Raw genomic sequence first — 21,317 nt, forward strand, 5'->3', positions numbered from 1 at the left:
TTGCAGGCTACGTGTGCCGCCTGGCCATTCAAACTGTCAATTTTAGGTCCAGAAGTGTCCAAACGACAAGTTCTCAAAACTCTCTGAAATATGGCTCCCTCCGAGTTAAGGTAAGCTCGCCTTCTGAGTGCTTTCAAGTTTATTTGTACTTTGGAAACTTTCTTTCTCTCTCTCTCTTTCTCTCTGGTTCAATAACTTAGGCTGCCTCTGAATTCGAAAAGGCAGAGCAAACTTTCCCTCTGCCCAAAAGAGCAGCGCCAGGAGCCAGCTCTGAGGAGGCAGCAGGGTGAGCAGCGCCTGTGGCCGCGCCGCATCCCCGGGCCTAACTTTAATTGCAGCACAACCGCGGATGTTAATGACTTCCGCTGCTCCCGCCGGCGTGCAAAAAGATGATTTTTGTGTGCGAATGGGCCTGTGTGTGGGGACCTGGCAGGGCCGCACCCTCAGTCCCCCGCGCAATTGCTGGGCGGGTCCGGGCCAGCTCCTGGGGGTCGCGGAGCCCTGGGGTGGGGGCTGGGAGACAGTGGGGCGCCGGCCGCGGGCGCCGAGGGCCGCGCTGCTCTCGGGAGTTTGAAAGAAAGGCCGGGGCAGGGCCGAGGCGGACTCTGGCGGGATTCTTTACGGGGCTGTGGCAATATGTCTTCGCGGGCCGGGGTCATTTGGCAGGGCTGAATTGAGGCGGCGGCCTTCGGGGCCGGGTTTCAGGCTAGCTCGAGAGAGCGGGAGGGTGGCAGAGGCCGGCGAGGCTGGGGCAGCACCTCCAGGCTGGGCCCCCGGGTTGCAAGGTGGATCCTGGGCTGCTAGCGCCCACTGGACCCTGAGGACCAAGGATCCCCACCCTGGTGTGGGGGGTGTTCAGCACCCCCTCCCCCGCACCCGGGACCAGGCCCTGAACCCTGTTTGCCTGCATGTTCTTTTTATTTCGGCGGGACTGTTCTCACCCGCTTGTGAGTCTGAAGCAATAAACTTTATGGCCGGATTTAACTTTAGTCTTTGAATCCCCAGGCTAATTGAAAGGGGTTAAAGCGCTTTCTTTTCTTCCGCTTTGCCTTTCTTCTCCCTCTCTTCTTTCCTTTTTCTCTCCTTCTTTGTAGAATTAAAAACATCTACGCACAGGACCCTCAGAAGGCAACTTAGGCGGCCCCCTGGATAACATTACGATTGGAGAAATTCACTCCCCCTCAATATACAGGCGAATTCTCTGTTCCAAACTGTGCTCTAAAGTTTTGGGGGAAATTGAGGTGTCTTCAATGCTCAACTTAAAAGTCCCCAGAGCCATTAGGTTGTTTTTCCTGACACATCATAAACGGTAGTTTAGGGAAGAAATTGGTCCTTTGTCAGTAGGAGATTTCCGCCTTTCTTTTGTTAGCTGCTGTTTCTGTTTGATCCCACGAAATTTACATAATCTATGATTTCCAGAACAGTCTCCAAAATTGCACCAATGGGTGAAGTAAGGTGAAATAAGTTTATCCTGGGTACAATTCCTTATTGGCCCCAGTCACCCCTTCTGGCCCCAACCCCCCATATTCTTCAATGGCAAAACCCAAGTCCAGTGACTGGGGACTGTGGCCTGTCCTGGGATCTTTTTCTGGATGGGTACCCACAAGGGACCCAGTAGATTCCCTCCAATCCTATTTTAGGAATTAAGCCAAATTCTCCTACTGCATTCAGAAATGAAACAAAAAATAGGATCTGCTTTTCTCCTTAGGAGCTGGGCAGTTTTCAGCAAGTATTAATTGGTAAAGATACCTATTAAGTGCTTAAAGTGAAAAAATTGAAAGTATAGATTTGGAATTTCAATAAACTTTATTGTGCAGAGGCCACCTACACTCAACGTAAGTCCAACAGATGTTCCTAAAGTCAGAGGTCCAGAAAGCAAAACCTAGAAAGTTTTTTTGAAAAATCAAAACCCTCCCACAAGTGCTACTTCTCATGAATAGTGGCAAGGTGAAGAATCCTGAAGTCACTGTGTGTAACCTATTAAAGTAAACATTGGTATTTCAGCATTCAAGAAGATGTGTCCACATCTTAGTGGGAACAAGGATATAAACTCTACATGGGTATGAGTTCTCTTTTATAATGTTATGTGTCTGTGAGAATACTGGATTCCTTGTTTTGCTGCTCTGAATTTTGGGCTCCTTATTGGAAAATATTGGGTTATGTTTCCATTTTAGTTACTCATTTGGTGATCTTGCTTGAGTGATTTCTTGGTGATTGAAATTAGAAAAAAAAAAAAAAGAGTGACAGGGATTCTGCCAGTTTAGTTTGAGTAACTTACACAGAAAATATCCACACTACTTCATGGCCATATTCCACCCTGGGGTGTGGGAATGAGCGGAAAGCCTGTTGAAGTCATATCCAGCACCACAGAACATAGAGAATCTTTCCAAGGAATGAGAAAAATTACAGGCTGTAAATATTGTCAGCTTGCTTATTTCTGTCTGTTTTAATCTTCACAAAACTTAAGTAGAATTTAAGAGAGCAGGCAAACCCACATGGCCACATGGAATTAAAATGACTTTAAAAATACAACATGCAGTCAGACCTATGTGTTACTGGAAGATTTTTTTTCTTTCTTCCTATTTTCATAGGAAGCATAATAAAGAGGATGGCTGGTTTTCTGCTCATTCTGTAGATAAGTTATTTCTTTTGTGGATTCTTTTGGGTTGTTCTTGCAGAGGAACTTACTAAGAAAAAATATGTCTGTCACTGAGGGCTTTATGAAGACATCCAGCCTCAGCTGGTGGCAGAAGTGCGTATCTGTGCTCCTCCTCAGCGGCAATGTGCGGGGGCTCGTTTGTTCCCACAAGCTGAAGAGACAATATTTCTGAACTATAAATACAACAGGAAGCTTCTGGTCACACTTACTTAGTGGTTTGTTAGGGTTTCCATGGTCTAATTTCACAACATTATGCCAAGATTCCCTTTCTCCTGCTCTTTCCCCTGCCTCATTGTTGGCAGCTCTGGGAGAGCAAGACAGAATTTCCTACCAAAAAACAGAGTCCTGTTCATTTGTTGAGATTCTGAGAGTATTATATCCAAATAATTAGTGAGTGGAAAGCAAATCACATCTTAAAGGATGGGCAATTAAGGAGGAAAACAATCCTTTTAGCTTAAAAGATGCCCTTCTCAGCCTCTCCCCTGCCTTGGCTGGGGGTCTGTCCATGGCTTGCCCACCATGGAGAGTGCAGAGCATTGTGGGCTCCATCCCTTTGGTTTCTAAGGAGGAGTTTCCTTCTAGTCAATGGCAAAACTATAAACAGGGCTCCCAGGCAGGGCTGAGGGGGTCAGCCTAAGCTCCCACCCAAATAGGGGAGGGGATCCACAGCCCCAGCCATTCTAAGCCCCAGAACTTGAAGGTCTGCCCAGATTTGTTTTGTTTGTTGTTCACAAATAAATTTGTTCTTCTCCCACCAGGTCCCCTCCCCACAAACCAGTCTTTTCAATAATAATATTTGTTATGAAGGTTATTAGATAATTATTGCAATTTTGTGAAGCAGCCCTTGCTGGAGGTGAAGTCTGTCATCGCCTAACAAATGACGCCCGCGCAGTTCACTGCCGGGTTAAGTAAATGCAGAGAAGATAAATCTGCACACCCTAGGAATCGCCAGCAGAGCACGCTTTAGTACAAGTTCACAGTCAACTCACCCACTTGGGCCAACTCTCTCAACAATTAGGGCTGCGTCTTTAGTTTTAAATAAAGGGAAAAAGTGTCTCCACCTCCCATTGCCTGCTTTCCCCCATCTTCTCTTTTCTTTCACTTTTTGCAAGTTTCTTCCATTCTGCTCCAAATTTTCCTTGTAAGATAGAATCACGAGTGATTTCAAGTTAATCTAGTTCCTAGGTGCTAACAAACAGATCATAGGCTGATTTAACAAAAAGTACAGTCACAAACACACAAAAATATCCATTTCACCCTCTAATTTCAAATGGCAGTGGCAGAAGCAGGGCATCCTGAGATGCTAGGGGGGCCCCTTCCCCCTGAAAGAAGAGGCTCGGCTTTGTGTATCTTTGTGGTTAGTGCGTTACAACTGCAGGTCAAAAAGTTGAGGGTCAAAAGTTTACATTGTGCAGTGCTCTTAGTCATCTGCCCAGACAGAGTTTGATGTCAATGTTAGAGCTGTGATCTTGACTATCAGCACAAAAGATAAAATGGCTCAGAGTGACACGTGTATCATGGTATGGACTCCAGGTGAACCCTAGTGGTTGAATGACCTCAATTACGGAGGAAAGGATAGAAAATTCCTCTTTTCAAGAGTAATACATGCTGTATTTCATCTTGAATTATCGCTCCCATTCTGAGGGAATAGCAGCAGGTAAATAGGCATAGATTACTGAAACACCAACACCTTAGGTGTTGGAGAACCAGGAGTCTGTGGGTTTGTCACAAAATAAAAATGCTAAAAACTCAACTGTGGAGCTTTAAAAACTAATGTTGCAAGTTTCCAATATTTCATTATGCCTTCAAAGGCAACAGAATGGTGTAGGAAACCTCCTTTATTTGAAAAGAGGGATTTTGATTGGCCGTTTTTTGGTCTTTTTAGTGCACATGATGACCCCTAAAGTGTGTAAGAATAAATGCAAACACAGGCACTTCTTGCAAAATGTAATCTTTGCAGTTTTCAAACATAGAATATGATTTTTCTGAAACTACAGTCCGCTGAATGCAAAGTGTTCTGAGATCTGAGAAGGGGAAGGAAGGAAGTGGAAACCCTCCTGAAAGACACAGAATTCTCCTTCACCCCTTCCACCACCACCACCAGTGACAAAATGCTTACTGGTGCCATGAAAATGTTCCTGTTTGGAATTTTTAAAAATGTTTATTATTAAACCACGATTGAATGTAAGAGAAATGCTACAAGCTATAAGTGAATTACTAGACTGTAGGGAATGCAGAAAGGTGAAATCCACAAATACCAGGCCACTCTGTAAGACCACCAGGACAGAATAGTACAGAATGTACTTTTTAATAATACACGTGGAATTAAAAAAAAAAGCCAAGGAGAAGAGAAAGCAACCTAAGGAGAAGGGTGGGAGAGCAGAAAAGAAAGGGAATAGTGTATTAAGGAAGCCGACTAGAACCATGCCTCATGCGTAGTTGCAGCTGAAGAGCTAAAGAATATTTTATTTTTCATGCATCTAGAATGGCTTTAAGTGTTGGTGCTGTAAGAATCTATTTTCCAGAGGACATATTTCCCTTTTCTATGAATTGACCTTCAAGGGATCAGTATAGGAAAACAGAGAAGAGAAAGGTGAAATATTTTCCCTAGGTTTTTCTTTTTTAACTTTGGAGATAATTCAACTACTCAGAATGTGGACTATTGCAGGAATGTTTAAGATCACCCCAATATATTTTGGTTGATTGGATTTTATGGTGCCAGGTATGTTCAGTGGTAAAGTAAATATTTCCCAAACACTGCCTTCATGGAAGTAATCAGGGTGCTTCTGTGCAATGTGTAAAGTTTTCACTCTGGCCAAGAGCTTGAAGCCAAATGGGGGTTTGCCAGACGAAACGGAAGAAAGGAAACAACTGTGGTGATTGCTGTTGCAGCAGTGAACATTTCACCACACTTGGGCTAGTGAAATGAAGAAAACTGAAACCCCTCGATGAATCAACAAGACAATTACGTGTCTCTTTGGGAAAAAACTTTTTATTTTGCTTTTTGGTTAAAAACATGTGACACACCTTAGAGACATGTCAGCTTCAAAAACCATAGATACAACTTAGCTAGTTTTCAAAGTAGAAGAAAAGGGTACTTGCAGAAGTTATTGCTTTTAGTGTGCTTGCTTCTTTATTTGGAGGATTTTGAACCTCAGGCCTCTCAAACAATCCCAGTTAAAATTCATATGTAATCCCAATATGAATATCAGTCCTCATCCCTGCGTTGTGTGCATTATTTTAAACCACCACAAGAAAATTACCCCCAAAGAATTAATTGGTCAAATGGCTGGTAAAGTGTTGTTCCTCTCAAATCTTGTGTCTAGTGTAGGTGGTGGGGGAAGCCTTCAAATGCCACCATCAGGCGTTTTGAAATTCTGCCATTCCACTGTTCAGCTCCAGAGACACGCATCAGCTAGAGACAGTCTGGGGGACTCTCGCTCTAAAGAACAAAGGACAAATACAGTCAATACATTCCATAACGTTTACATTTCCTTTGGCTTTTCCCCTTGGTTTTTCCTGAGAAGGAGTGACCTGGGCAAAGCACCCTGCTCACTAAAAGACACTGTATAGACCTTTTAGAAGCGCAAAGTCCAAGGCTGAGGTGAACTTCAGGTCAGTGCGTCTAACAAATATGAAAATGTCGGCTAGTGAAGGGCGCGCCTTGTGATTTAACAAAGACTGTCAATGTGTAAGATTAATAAGAAACAAAATGCACACGGTGTCACTGTTCGGTCACTTTGAAACTTGGGACAGGGTTGCATTCAAGAGGGAATGCTGTTACAAATATATTCAAAATGATTCAAATCAGATTCAAACCAAGCTGCAAAACATTGCCTCCCTCGCACCCTCCCTCTCCCTCCGACTCCCTTCACTCTTCTCCATCTGGGATTCGAGGACATGATGAAAAGTTATTTCACCTAATGGGATTTTAAGAAAGCTTTTGTTGGGAATATATGTTATCCCTGCATGTGGAAATGAGCAAATGTGCTCACCAGTTTCCTAAGGAAAGGATAACGCTTTCATCCTGCTTGGGACTGGAGCCAGTTGGTGTGCGAGGATTAGCATGCTCCCACTCTGCTACATTTCAGGGCATCCCATCTTTTCTCAGGCAAAATGCTGCTGGTAAACTTCAGTTTGTTTATTAATTGAGTTAGTTTCTTCCTGGCTTTACTTTGGTGTCTTGGATATTGTGTAAAGGCAAGAGATTTTTTTTTAATGTTTTTCAAAAGATTATTTGATTCAATGGAATGATGCTATGGTTTGCAAAGGGAGATTGAGGAAGGTTCAGAAAAGGTACGGAGATTGTTTATTACAGCCATAAATCTTGCAGTAAAATGTCAAAATGTCGGTGTGTGAGATAACACTTGGTGGTCCTGGCTCCGTTTGTGTTTATGATACGAACCACAAAGACAAGTTACAGGCCTTGGGGGATTCTGTGTAAGGCCATCTTCCTAAAGTAATAGAATCACACAAAACACAGGCACAGCTAACTCGTTTGGGTTAACCGTATACAAAACAGTGCTTATGTCTCATTAATACTTAAAAATAGAAACTTGGTACAAGGTTCTGAGGCCAAACAACAGAATTTTGTGTTTTAGTGTCTGTAAATATTAAACAGATATGGTTAAGACCCTAGTACTCAAGGCTGATGACACGAGGAGGGAAGATTTCCTTGTCATGCTTTTTGTCCCCCCTGAAACTTATAGGGTTCAGATTTGTAATACATATTATATGTCTATATATTATTTATATTACATTGTATATAACCTATGTGTATATTATTTTTTCTTGCTAGGGAGAGATATTGGTTCAGGTAGGTGTATCACATTCTAAATTTTTCCTCCAGTCTAGAGAGGATGGCTAAAGATTACACTCAGTGTTGATTTCTGTCTGTGGCTCAAATTTCATTAAAAACAAATTTTCAGGGTGCCTCATGTGAATGGACAGCACTCTTCACACTCATATGCACCTAATGTGGAAAATCTCTTTGTACCACTTCAGGGTGATTCCAGTTAGAAAGCTAATATGATCCCCTTTTTAACCTCTTTTCCTAAATTAGTTTAAAGATTAGTCCCATATAATAGGCTTTATGTGGCTAAGCATTAAATGACTATCCATCAAATGAATATATTCCAGCATTTAGTAACTCATATGAGTAACCAATATGAATGAAGATAGAATTGACATTCCTTTTGAAGTGTCTCCAGGCTTAGGAAATAATTTTCCTTGTCTGTGTTCCAGACTCAGTTGTGAGAAGGCTGTTTATACTGCTCTTTGAAAAATCAACTAAGGTGCACCAGCTGAAAAATCCTTGCTTTTGCATGCCAATATGAAAATATTTTTAGAATGGTGACTATGCTAGTTTGCACTGCTTTAATTTAGGCTGAAAAATAGAGGATCTAGATATGTCTATTATTCAGAAAAGAAAGGGAGAAAGCACACAGCACAAATAAGGCATCAGTATTTACTTCAAAGATCAACATTAGGTGGAATTAATAAGTAATTTATTTGTCAATAATGGCGTAATTAGTGTACCCATCAAATTTCAATTACCAAATGGCAGGCAACAGTCTCCTCTCCCTCCTTTCCGGAGCTTCTGATATCGTTAATACGCTAATTTTCAGCAATTCAGAAATTATAGAATGTCCTGCAAATATAACTCTAGCCTCAGATACTGCCTGAGAAAGCAGGATCTAAAAGAGAAAACATGAAATTCTTAGCTGGAAAAGACCCATCAGCAATCAGACCCGGCAAGGTGTTTATTCTACCCTTAGCTTGTTTTTGTTTGGGGATAGTTCTGAAATAGGAAGTTATTGTTTTCAAAGCTCGGTTCTGTGGAGGTGTCGCTTCTATCCATTCCCATCCTTGGGCCACCTTCTCACAATCGCACCTAGTAAACGCGGGCATATTTAGCTCTCATATCGACAACCCCCGTCAAATTAGATGCTATTACGAAGGTTCCAATTTTTCTTAGGAAAACACGAAACAGATTGTCTCTGAAAGAAGGAAAAAATGAAAAGTGTCCATCCAGTTATAATGGAATGGCCTCGCTTTACATCCTTGGGTCGATTTCTCTTAGCTGCCCGCCCACCCTTTGCAGCTTCTGCCCAGCTTCTCAAAGCAAGGGCTCTCAGGCCGACACGCAAGGAGCAGGGTGTGGGGAAGGGGGATCTGCGGTTGAGAAAATGTGTCTGGTGGCCTCTCAGTGGCGAACATAAAAACCAGGATGCCTCTCGGTCCCAACGCCCTTCCTTTCGCCTGTTAGCCTAGAACCCCTGAAGGACGCGAAGCCTGACTGGGTTGTGCCCGAGGTCAGCGCTGAGTCGCGGCCGCCAGACAGCCCGAGGCCTAGGCCAGCAGTAGGGCAGGCAGAGGGCTCCCGAGAGGACCTACAGCCTGACAGGGCCTGAATTCCCAGGGGGAACCAAAGTTGGGGGGCTGGGGTCCAAAGCGCCTGCTCCCTCCCCCAGCCCAGGGACCAGACAGCAGCATCCATCACGCACCCGCGCGTTTCCTGATCCGGGTCCGCGCGCGCGGTGCGCCCATTGGTGGGGGCGCTGCACGTGGGGCACGGGGCGGGGCGCGCGCTGGGTTGGGGAGGAGCGGCTCGAACTTTGGTGGCGGCGTCTGCGGGAGGGGGAGAAGTGGGCACTTGACAGCGGGGGGAGGGGAAGGGCGCAGAGGAAAGGGGGATGGGAAGCGAGGCAGGAGGGGGAGGGGCCTCGGAGAGCCCAGAAAAAACGACAACGCGAGAAAAATTAGTATTTTTGCACTTCACAAATTAATGACCATGAGCTCGTTTTTGATAAACTCCAACTACATCGAGCCCAAGTTCCCTCCCTTCGAGGAGTACGCGCAGCACAGCGGCTCGGGCGGCGCAGACGGCGGCCCGGGCGGGGGCCCCGGCTACCAGCAGCCCCCAGCGCCCCCGACCCAGCACCTGCCGCCGCAGCAGCCCCAGCTCCCTCACGCGGGCGGCGGCCGAGAGCCCCCTGCCTCCTACTACGCGCCGCGGACCGCCCGCGAGCCCGCCTACCCTGCCGCCGCGCTGTACCCCGCGCACGGGGCCGCGGATACCGCCTACCCCTATGGCTACCGCGGCGGCGCCAGCCCCGCGCGGCCGCCCCAGCCCGAGCAGCCCCCGGCGCACGCCAAGGGCCCAGCGCACGGCCTGCATGCGAGCCACGTCCTGCAGCCCCAGCCGCCGCCGCCCCTGCAGCCTCGCGCGGTGCCCCCAGCGGCCCCGCGGCGCTGCGAGGCGGCCCCCGCCACCCCAGGCATCCCGGCAGGGGGCAGCGCCCCCGCGTGCCCGCTGCTCTTGGCCGACAAGAGCCCGCTGGGCCTGAAGGGCAAGGAGCCCGTGGTGTACCCCTGGATGAAGAAGATCCATGTCAGCGCCGGTACGTGGCGCCGCTGGGGAGGCTCGGGAGGTGGGCCGGGGCTGGGCCTGGGTTCGAGGGTCGGGGTCAGGAGGGAGAGGCTCAGGGGAAGGGGGCCTCGGGAGCGGAGCCCCCATCTGGCCCGGGCTGCGGTGAGATGTGGGTATGTGCGCGCCAGCCAGCCGCCTGATCCCAACATGAGAACCCTTTTGTACCCAGGGTCCCTTTATCAGGAGATTTACGAGACGCCAAACTGTTAGGGCAGTAATTATAGCCCCCATAAATTTAATTGCCCTGGCAGAGGCTTCAGGCCATGTGTCTTTGAAGCTTTTCTTCAGCCCCAATGCCCAGCACCATTCTTTATGGCTCTCGGGTGTTTCCCGTTGTCAATAGCCTGTGAAACATTTTCTTTGCCGTTTTATGTATCTTGCGTGAACTTGGTGTCAGGTTATTATATAATGATGATGTCCAATTGCTCTTCCCCACCCCACCTTCTCTCTCCTCCTCCTTTCCCTCTCTTCCGTTCCCTCCTCCTTGGCCTTCTATTTTGGGGTTCTGGGTTTTCAGTCAACCCCAGTTATAACGGAGGGGAGCCTAAGCGCTCTCGAACCGCCTACACCCGGCAGCAGGTCTTGGAGCTGGAGAAGGAGTTCCACTTCAATCGCTACCTGACCCGGCGGCGCCGCATCGAGATCGCCCACACGCTCTGTTTGTCCGAGCGCCAGGTCAAGATCTGGTTTCAGAACCGGAGGATGAAGTGGAAGAAAGACCACAAACTGCCCAACACCAAGATGCGATCTTCCAATTCGGCCTCGGCCTCTGCCGGCCCACCAGGGAAAGCACAAACTCAGAGCCCGCACCTCCATCCCCACCCCCACCCGAGCACCTCCACACCCGTTCCCTCCTCCATATAATCTTCTAGAGACCTTGACCAGTTTCTATCCCTTACCTGCTTTTCTCCTCTCTTCTCCTGCTCCGTTCCTCATCCACCCCTCCCCATCTGGACCATAATAGACACCAAAACAAACCCAAATTGGTGAAAAGGATAACCAAAAAGAAGACATTATCCGGTTAAGAGTCTGTGCTGTTTGCCACCCAAGAGAGAACAGTTGTCCAGGATGCTGGCTAGTGGAACAACCTGCTGGCCCGAAACAAGGCTGCCAGGTGTGGATACCTGAGAAGGACTACTTGGTATCAAATACTTTTGAGATGGCTACAGTCAGCTAGCTGGACAGCCCATGCTGACTGGGGACATATACTTGCATCTTTGTTGAAAGCAGAAGAAAACAGACCCTTTCCCCACCTTCCTTACCTCCTCCTCCCCCATTAAGGCAGCTCATCCAAGCTTGTATTGAACTGAATGAAAGAGTAGATATTGTGGACCTCACAAGATTATTTAATTCTTAAGATGTGTAGACCTTGATGGTAGGTGTGACATGTTAGTTTTTCTTACTTGCATTTATTTAAGACACTGTTACAGAGATACTGTTGTCCCCTTCTGGGGCACGGTCTTTGGGGAGAGGGGAGTGCATTTAGACTTATGTGGAACTGTACAAATTGTGATGTGGCTACACAGAAAGCCATGTGCTAAGAATAAACTCCATTTAAAAAACATTAAAAATCTAAGATTCGTGTGTTTTCTAAGCTTTTCATTAAGAAAACAAAAGTCCTCTGGATTGAGATACTTGACCTTGCATGTAAAAACCTTGTAGATAGCTTGAGCTGGATTCACTTGGATTCTGATGGCTCACATAATTTGTGTGTGAGAGTGTGTGTACGTATGTTCAACTTGAGCTGAACTCTTGTCAAGCTTGGCCTACTGTGGAAAAGTTCCAAAGAGCAGGAAGGCTCTTGAGCTCTGAGAGGGCTCCTCTTCTTCCCAAACTTGGCCAGGCTTTCAGGCTTCAAGTCTCTGTAAGGCATAGAAACGTGTCCTTCCCTGCAATGAAAGTTGAAACCATGCAGTGCTGTGGGCCCAGGAGTTTCTGCAGCTGTTCTACACACTGAACTCTGAGCACACTTGGAAAGAAGTGGTCTCTTTGGTATTTATTGCACCTTCACACTTAATCTGCCTGTTTCCCAGGAGATAAAAAATAGTTTGTGCAAAGGGTTGAGATTAGTTTTTGTTTCTTGGCTGTTCTTAAGGTCCTCTTCACTAACTACAGACTGGGAATTTTTGTTTGTTTGCTTGTTTGTTTCTCTTTTTTGAAGAAAGAGCTTTCAAATAAACTGAATTTTACAAGTACACTCTCCAAAGTCTCTTCTGAGGAAAGAAAAAGCATGATATACTCCTAAAGTTCACCCCATGCAAAGTAGACCTGGGAGAGTTTACTGCTGGAAAATAGCCAAACTCTGAATTAGGGTCACTTTCCTCAAATGCTTTGTGATTTTTCTGCTCGATTCCAGAGATCTAGATCCAAAAGGCTGAAAATCAAAACCCACTTCTCGATCTCTATAACCCTAGTATTTGTTTACTGATTTAGATTTGGTGCTTACTGCAGGGAGTCCCCTACAATAAGACCACAAAAACCCATGCACACTAGCCCCAGAATATTAGAACTGTCACCTGGCCTTGAAAAAGTGCAGCTTTTAGGTTACGTAGTAATTTTAGTGCTCACCTGCCTCTGCAATATCAGAGGATTTTTAAACACATTTCTCTCATTAGTGGCAAAACCCTTTAGCCAGTGTTAGAGCTGGTACGCCTTTCACCCCTGCTGCCCTGTGTGTGATACAAACAAGGGTGATCAGTTCTATACCTACAAATCAGATTTGAGAGGAAAGTGATAGATATCAGCCTCTGAGGAGCCAAGAAAATTCGGGAGCAAACAAATACACACTTACCTTCCCAAATCAGGATAAACCTGGCATAAAGTGCATTTTATAAGGTGTGAACGGGTGCCAGGGATTTCTGGAGGCAATGCAACTGCTGCTGAAACTTATTAACCCTCCCCCTACTACACACACTTGTAAAACAAAATTAAATCACGCTGAAAATAGCAATTTTCCCAGGAATCATTAATCACCTCAAACAATAAATACTTCTTTGTAATTCAACAGCAATTCTGAAAGGCATTCTCTGGGAAAAGTCTGTGGAAGAGAGAGGGATCTTCTTGCAAATAATGTGGTCTCAGGCAAGGACACAGCATCTTGGCTGTCTGCTAAAAAAAAAAAAAAAAATGCCTAGACTCTCAGTGGAAATTGAGTGTCAAGCTGCAAAATCTCAAATGGCAGACTATCATCATTTAAGGTAAATTCTTATATTTCTCCTTTGTGGGAAAAGAGGGGTATGGGAACATTCATTAGCTTCATGCTGCAGGCAGTTGTATGAGGATGAAGGGGGTGACTTTATTTCACTTGTACTTATAAGTCTATCCAGAAAGGGAAGAGAGAGGATTGAGATCATTTTTTCTGATATTCCAGGACAAGATGGCATTTTTGTCCCAACTGTATTGATTATTAAGGTATTGGTGAGTTTTACAAAACCCAGATTATAGAAAATGATCCAAATGATTGTCATTTCTTAAGTGTTATTTTGCCTGCTTCAAACTGGCCTTTAAGGGAACTTGCTATACGAGATTAGAAAATCCCACCTTGTGCTTCAAAATTGTGCATTGTCTGCCCTTTGCTAGGGCAACCATAAGAGTTCACCGAGAGGACAAATTTTCTATCTCATTAATTTTTTTTTTTTTTAAAGCAAACCCTACTGGCCCCTCAAACCCTTGACCTTTAAAGACAGTATTTTGTGTAAGCTCTATAATTTTACCAAAATGAGCTTTACACATGCTCTCCTCTTCTTTCTTTCTCCCTCCTTCCAATACACACTCATCTGCTTTAGTCACAGAGCCAAGTTGTGCATGACTCCGGAGATAAAAGTTTTGTCAACATCTGAAATCAACCTAAATCGGATAGGAGACACTTTAATGGTCACAGTTTGAATTAAGTACTTAACACTCTCCCCCTTGAAGAAAAATGGCACTTTGCAGGCTTCCTTCCCTAGTTTTGCTGAAATCTATGATATACCCAGTGTTTTATTACAGCAGGAATTCAACTGTGACAAGCATAGTAGAGTACTTAATACCCAGGATGGAGCCATGGGAAGATTACCTAGATAGATGGGGGAGGAGGGAAGTCCCTTTGCATAGCATCTCTGACTTCATACCCAGTTGTCCCAGCGGACCCCATTCCCCTGTATCTCAACCTCCTCCCCATGGGGTGGGGTGGGGTGGATATCACCATCTTTCCTCTGTCCCCCTGTTCCCCTGAAGCTTCCAAACTCTGCTCTCCTCACTGTTGCCTTCCCTCTAGCAGTTCCCAAATAGAAACTGATCAATGACTCTTTAGAATGAAAGAGAAGAAAACCCCAAAGAATCAATGTAGCAAAAAAGCCTGGGGCTTCCCCTCTGAATGAGTGGGTTCTGTGCAGGCAGTGGGCTGTCGTTGGCACTCCCTTGGTCTCTGCATCCCTAGACACAGTCTTGTATAGCAGAACACACGCTCACCTTTCTCAACTGCTGCTGTGTTGCCCCTTCCCTATATTATACACTGTCCCAAGAATAATTCTGCTTCGTGTTTCAAAGGAACACATGGGCTGGAAACAACAGGAGGAAGAGACGTGTGTTCTGTTCCCTTGATGGTATGAGGGAGGCTGCTATGGCTGTCTTGAAACCCTCTAGGCTGCAACTTACAGAACTCTGGCACCTCTTCTGAAGACTCCAAAATCATGGGGCAACCCCCTCCCTTTCAAGCCAGCCCTACTTTCTCTGGGATTGATTCCTGGGGCTGAAAGAGATTCCCAGATTGAAAGACTGTCCAAAGTGAGGGAGACCTGGAGGCCATTTTGGTTCAATCTTCTTAATTTACAGATGAGAAAACTGAGGCAGCCGAATGATCCTCCCTCCACCGTTCCTTATGTTAATGAGTACAAGGGTGGAATGCAACCTTTAGTCTCACTCTAGAGAGCAATAAGGGCACAGACATCTTTCCTCTTAGGAAGATATTCTGCCAGGAATGGAGGTATGCATCTAAGCTTACACTTGACCTGGATGGTCACAGGTGTGTACAGCCAGAGAAGCAGGATGGGTTCTTGCCTCATGGGCCATCAAAGCTGCTTGGGGAGATTTTGTAACCAAGCCACCCTAGTCATAGAGCTCAGACAGGTGGACTGGCCACTGGGCTCAGGAGGGGACAGATGTCAGGGCACCTCAGAGAGCAGTAGACTCTCCACTATCCACAACGGTCATAATCCCAGGATGACTAATTCTGTCATTTTTGCCCTGCTATTTCGATGATGGTGGCTTGCCTCAGACCAGGGCAAGGATGAATGTGCCCCGGAGGCCTGCAGAGCCAAAAAAAGGACCCTGGTTGCAGCTGATAAAGGTGTAGCGCCTGTTCAAGGGAGATATTGAAATTGTAATCTTTGAGGTCACGTGACTCATTAAATAATTAATGCAGATCGTCAGGAATGGATCGGAGTCGTCAGGGCCTCACTAGGAATGAATCTCTCAGAAGTGAGATTCCAACTTACTATTTGATTTTTAAAAACACACACCCTCAGATTTATCTCCAAAATCTTTTAACTCCTTCAGGAAGGCAGGAGAGAGCCCTCGGCAGGGAGGACGGAGCTGGCAGGCCCTCGCCAGGTCTTGGGGCCTTTTCCGCAGGGTTTCTGCGAGTCTGGGGAGCGCGCCGCGTCCGGGGAAACGTGAGTTCGGGCTTGGGTTTTCTGCGGTGACATCCTGGCTTTGGTGATGAAGTGGGACGGATGCGCAGACAGTTGGTAATGTTCTGATTCACGCTGGGGAAAGCTGCAGAGATACCACAGGACGGGCGCGCGGCTTTGTTCACTTTTCCCGGCGTTCATAAATCACCCGCGCCGGGCGAGCGAGGGAGCAAGCGAGCGCCAAAAACGCGGAGAGAGAGGCCACGGCAGCGGCGGCAGCCATTGTAGAGTGAGAGACCTGGGCAGCATCTCTCTGTGACTCATTAGTCTGAACGATTTATGGGGGACAGCAGCCATGAATATTAGACTTGGAGATAAGGAAACAGCAAAAATAATAATAACCATAATAATTACATACTCCTAAGTGTCACGCAGGGGAGTGGTGGGTGGCGGCATAGCGGATCTTTCTGGGATGAAATGGAGAGGCAAAGTGCAGGATGGCTGAGTCCACCTTGCTCATGGTCATACCAGGAGCCCCAAGACCAGGGGGCACTCCCTTTGGGGACACAGAAAGCAAGTTTGAACAAGAGAAAGGGGGCGCAGCGTGGATCCTGAGTCCTTTTCCTTTGGTTTGTGGGGGCTACGGGTCGAATGGTGGCAGAGCGCAGCTACCGGTGTGCGGCCACTTGTTCAACGTGCTAGGGGGCTCCGAAGCCAGGGGTCAGGGGACTCCTCAGCTATTTGATAGCCCCTCTTAGCGCTATCTACAGAACTGCGTGAAGGCAAACAGACAGCGGAGGGCTGGTTTGGGGCAGGCTGGGGTAAGAGGTTACCTGGGTCTGAGTGAAGGGCTAGTGGGGGCAGGGATAGGTCTGTAGACACACAGGGCCCGCAGAGTCCCAGCGGAGCGCAGAACTTCTCCAAGCCAGGGTCCGGCGAGCGGACGATTCTTTGCCCCTTCCCCAGCCTCTCCCACTCCCAGAAAGCTGACTGCCGGCTCAGTGACCATTTGCTGGTTAGAGGGCAAGAGAGGGTTGCAAACACTGTGAGGGACGAGATTTGAGCAGAAATAAGGCATCAAATCGGCTTGTGGCCGCTGCGCAAGGCCAGGCAGGAGCAGGGCCCCTGAGCAGGTATTGTACCAGCCGGCGTCCCTCCCAGTTTCCAGCAGCCTTAGCTGGTCTGCCCTGAGGGACTAGGTGCTGCGGTAGCCCCGCCAGCCCACTAGGACCTAGAAAGAACGCACCCAGAATTGAATAAACCAGAACACAAAACCTCCCAAGACTGCCTCTGGCCAGTGGACTGAACCCGGGTCTGATTTCGCGCCTACAGAAATGAACACATATTAGTGAGGTTTCAGGAGAGTCCGTGATTGAATGCTCCCAGACAAGGCTTCCTTTTGTTAGGAAAGGAAAATAAGGCGAGCATTCACATTCTCCAAGTTGTGGTGCCTGAGGAGAGAGCTCTCTGAAAGCAGCCCACACCACCAGCAAAGCCACTTCCACCTTCTCAGCTTCCTCTGTTTGCTTCATTTTCTTTCCTTCCCCACCCCCCCCCCAAAAAAAAAGAAAGAAAAAGGAGAAAGTATGGGTGTGGAGATGGAGTATGTATTTATTTTACAAAAATAAATCACCATCTTCGGGCCATTTGTAGACTGGAACATTTCGAGCAATGAGTGCGCCACACGGACGAGTGCCCTGGCGACTCCTTGGTGTTCGCGTCACCCCCAGGGCCACCTTGGCGCCCGCATGAGCCGCGCTTCCCACTCCCGGCCTCCAACTCCCTTCCCTCGCAGCCGCCATTCACCTTCTGCTGTTTATTTGTCTGCAGAGCGCCTGGACACCGGAAAAGGCGATTCCCTGAGCGCCTGGAGTTGGAGACAATTCCTGGTTCAGATTTAAACATCTTTCTAGGTAAGCGCTGCTCTAAAACTCTTCGCCGCGTGGGACTTTGCACCAGGGCGGTTGGGAGGAGTTGGCTCTCCACGGTTCCTGGCAACCGCGGCCTGTTGAAAGAGGTTCTGGTCAATATTTAACTTCGGAGGAGTTTGGAGTTGGATTCCTTTAAGCTTCTTGCCCTGCAAGTGCGGGGCCTCAGGCAGACAAAGAGCCTACCCCAAAGCCAGCGATGGGCAGGAGAAGCGGTTGCAGAAGGCAAAGATGGGTTGTGGAGAGTCAGGGGGAGTGTGTTTGTTTCTTGCTGCAAGCCCCAAACAAACCACTACACTGAACTTCAGGGCAAAAGCAAGTAAAGGCCACGGGCACGGGCGCGGCGGCCGCTGCGTGGGCTGCTCTCTTTGTCGACTGAGGCGACTGCTGAGGCTGTGAGTTAAGAAATTGTCGCCAGTCTCAGCTCGCTGTTGAGGAAAACGTGTATCACTGCCTTGCAGTTTCTTAGATCATTTTGCCTTTCCTTCGGCATGAGAAAAATTGCTGTATTTCTAACCTTTAGGCCTTCGCAGACAGCGGGTCTTCTCCCTTCTTTCATCAGGGCTCATCATCGGTTCTTCCTACGGGAAAAGCATGGTTTTCTATGTCTTGGCGTTTTCTTTTCCTGTTTGAAACAAGGGAAAACTGTTTTAAATTATTTTCAAGTTCTGACTTAATTTGTCCTCTTAGTTTGGGATGCAGGGAGGTAATTACTGTGGTTTATTACCTTGTAAAAGATCCATAAATTACGTGCCTGTTTGGGGGAGGGGCTGCTGGAATAGCTTTCAGAAGCATGGTATGAAGGAATGAGTTTGCTTTGTTCTTTCAGGAATTACTTCTTTTTAAAAAGTTTTGAGATTTTGTATTCTATTCCCTAGGCCTCCAGTCTTCCCTTAAATTTGCTCCCAAATAGATATCGGGTTGTTAATTAATTGCAACATGATATTCGGTAGTGCTATAAGGCTGATATGGTGTTCTGGATACAATTATTTTTTCCGATAGAAGGTAAACAGAGCAATAGTCAAGCTGGGTTACTTTCTCAGCTACTGTATGTCTGTTTATATCAAATATAGATGGAACATTTCAGGAATTTGTAACTCTGTGTATATGATTTCCATCTCAGCAAACAACAGAACAATTGCATGTATAAATAGTTGCAGGAGTTTGGGGCCTTGTGTATAACACAATATACACATCCACACGTGTCCAGAGAACTTGGCCCATTTCTACTGCACTCGCACCCACAGGAAATATCTCATGTTAAATAAGAATCTATCATCCACACATACATACACAAACACACACACACAGACACACACACACACAAAGACACACACACACACACACACACACACACAGTGGGCTAAGAAAGCCTTACCTGATGCTGGGTAGAAAATCCACTAGATTTAAGTAATGGGACAAAAATGTTAAGTGTACTTTTGACAGAGAAATCAGATTGCAGTGTTTGAGTACAGATATATCTAATCTGCCAACAGCCTTGCAAATATTGGCTAACGGTCTGTACCCTTGGTTGCCTGCTTTTTCCAAGCCAGCTTTCCCCCTATTTTGGCTCTGGTGACCAGGACCACAGTGTCAGTCCCAGCGCAAGCCAAGTTGGAGGCCGGTGAAGTAAGTGAAGAGGGACCGGCAGCTGGGTTTTTAAAAGGCCTGCAGCTTTGCTCCAGGAAAGTGGATTGCAGAGTGGCAAAGGAGGACTGTCAGCTGCTGGTTCCCCAGATAGGCTGCCGGGGCCAAGATCTCTCATAGACAAGCTGTTTTTTTAACCTCAAAAGTTAAATGTCTTTTGACTTCTCAGATTTTTCCCTTCTCATCCCACCAAATCACCCATCCCACCCCAAGTCGTTAATGTTAATTGTTAAACAGCAGTTGGAGCATTAACTGGGATGTTAGCAGCCGTTTGGAGGCCCCAGGCTGGAGCTGAGATGCCTCTAAGCTTTGCTGGCGTTAAGGCATTTCTCTGAAGCAGTACCAATGACTTCTTTCATTGATTTATGGCTTTTTTTTTTTTTTTTTTTTTGACAGAGTCTTGCTCTGTCCCTGGCTGGAGTGCAGTGGTACGATCTCAGCTCACTGCAACCTCCGCCTTCTGGTTTCAAGTGATTTTCCCGCCTTAGCCTCCTGACTAGCTGGGATTACAGGCATGCACCACCACGCCTGGCTAATTTTTGTATTTTTAGTACAGACGGTGTTGCACCATGTTGTTCAGGCTGGTCTCGAACTCCTGACCTCATGATCCACCCACCTCACCTCCCAAAGTGCTGGGATTACAGGCATGAGCCACCGCACCCGGCCAATTTATGGCTTTAAGAGTTTTGATTTGCTCGACTGTTGCAAGAGTTTTGAAGGGGGCCCCTTCTCATCTTTGAGTTGATGCCTCTTCAGAAACTTTGGGGTGGGGAGGAATTTGCCAACAATACCTCCAGGTCCCTTTCTAGGGTATCGGGAGAGCTCAATGTGAATGACTGGTAAGGCGTATGAGGGAGGCAGCAGTAAGAATGAGAGGAGTGAGTTCTTGGGGGTCAGGAGAACGCTTTTTGGAAACCAGCTCTTACTCCTGTCTTCTATCCCCCAAACCTGAGAGAGGCAGGTTTTCACTTGGAGTTCTTACTTTCCGCTTGTAACTTAGATAGGAGCTGGAAAAGTTCACATGGAAGTTCTCTTCCAGCTACACCACAGATTGAACCTTACTGAAATATTGTCACCAGCTTAGGCCAGGACTTGCTTCCAGGGGATTAGGTCTCTTCTTTATTGCCCTTCTGATTTGGACAACCCATGACCAAGTTCTCTTATGAAGGGCCTTACATTTTCATCAGACTCCTTCTGTTCCTCTGCAGGGGAGGAGTGAAAGGGAGGAATCATGCACAGCCTCCTGCAGCTGCTATGAATGAGTCCTCACACTTAGGCATAGCCAGCTGAAGACCCATTCTCCAGGAACAAAAGAATATGGCCTGAGAATCTCACTAGCCTCAGAGCACTCTCAGAAGTTCAGAAACTAAGACCAGAAAAGAGACGATTTTTAGACAGCTCATGAAAGGGAACTATGTTGAAATTAGTGGGCAATGTCACAGGCAGAAGGCAGGAGTAGGGGTGGAACCAGGGGTGGGAGTAGCTTATTTGTTTCAGTTAGGTTCTTCCTGAGCACAGTTGGTTCTCTACTGGTTTTCTGCTCAAGATTATTTTGAGAGTTCTGAAGGGGGCTCTTTCTCATCTTTGAGTTGGTAGCTCTATAGGAACTTGTGTGGGGGTGGGGGGAGAATTTGCTGGTGGACACAGAATTGTCTTGGAAAAGTGGGTGGACAGACCTGCCTGTGGAGAGGGTCCCAGATTGCCTTGTTAACTTAAGGCACTCCAGTGAAGGTTGATTCTTTTTCTTTTTTTTCTTATTTTTTTTGGGGGGCGGTCTCTTGCAGAGCAATTAGATCATTTCCTCTGATATTTTTCATGTTTAGAAACCTATAATTCCATGTATCACTCAGCTGTGCACTGAGGAAATGCTTAAGTGTAAGTTTAGTCAGGGCACTAGGTTTCTCTAGATTTTGCAAAACCCGGACCCACCACTCTATAGCCAAGCACATCTTTCCTAGTGGGCTCCCATTGAACAAAACCAACTGGACTTGGAGGAGATGCTTTAACCTTTTGTCAGGTAATTATGTGCCTTTTTGGTTTCT

General features: G+C 46.7%; 2 protein-coding genes across 7 annotated transcripts in view; both read left to right on the plus strand.

Moving 5' to 3' along the window:
• HOXA3 (homeobox A3) overlaps positions 1–21,317 on the plus strand; it is a 44,561-nt gene that overhangs the window by 11,395 nt on the left and 11,849 nt on the right. The window contains exons 2-5 of one of the 6 annotated variants that reach the window (XM_054495176.2): positions 7–110; positions 13,099–13,288; positions 15,627–15,742; positions 17,531–17,613. The gene's annotated coding sequence lies outside the window, so the exon portion shown is untranslated. Of the gene's footprint in view, positions 1–6; positions 111–13,098; positions 13,289–15,626; positions 17,304–17,530; positions 17,614–19,671; positions 21,293–21,317 lie in introns of those variants that run through there. The other 5 variants (XM_063667446.1, XM_063667449.1, XM_063667447.1 and 2 more) reach the window with 5 other exon arrangements.
• HOXA4 (homeobox A4) lies at positions 9,331–11,655 on the plus strand. Its single transcript, XM_054495178.2, has 2 exons — positions 9,331–10,062; positions 10,609–11,655. The coding sequence occupies exons 1-2, from the start codon at positions 9,447–9,449 to the stop codon at positions 10,953–10,955; spliced, it is 963 nt and encodes a 320-aa protein (XP_054351153.1). The 5' UTR covers positions 9,331–9,446; the 3' UTR covers positions 10,956–11,655.

Source organism: Pongo pygmaeus, chromosome 6 (assembly GCF_028885625.2).
Source record: "Pongo pygmaeus isolate AG05252 chromosome 6, NHGRI_mPonPyg2-v2.0_pri, whole genome shotgun sequence".
NCBI classification, from domain to species: Eukaryota; Metazoa; Chordata; class Mammalia; order Primates; family Hominidae; genus Pongo; species Pongo pygmaeus.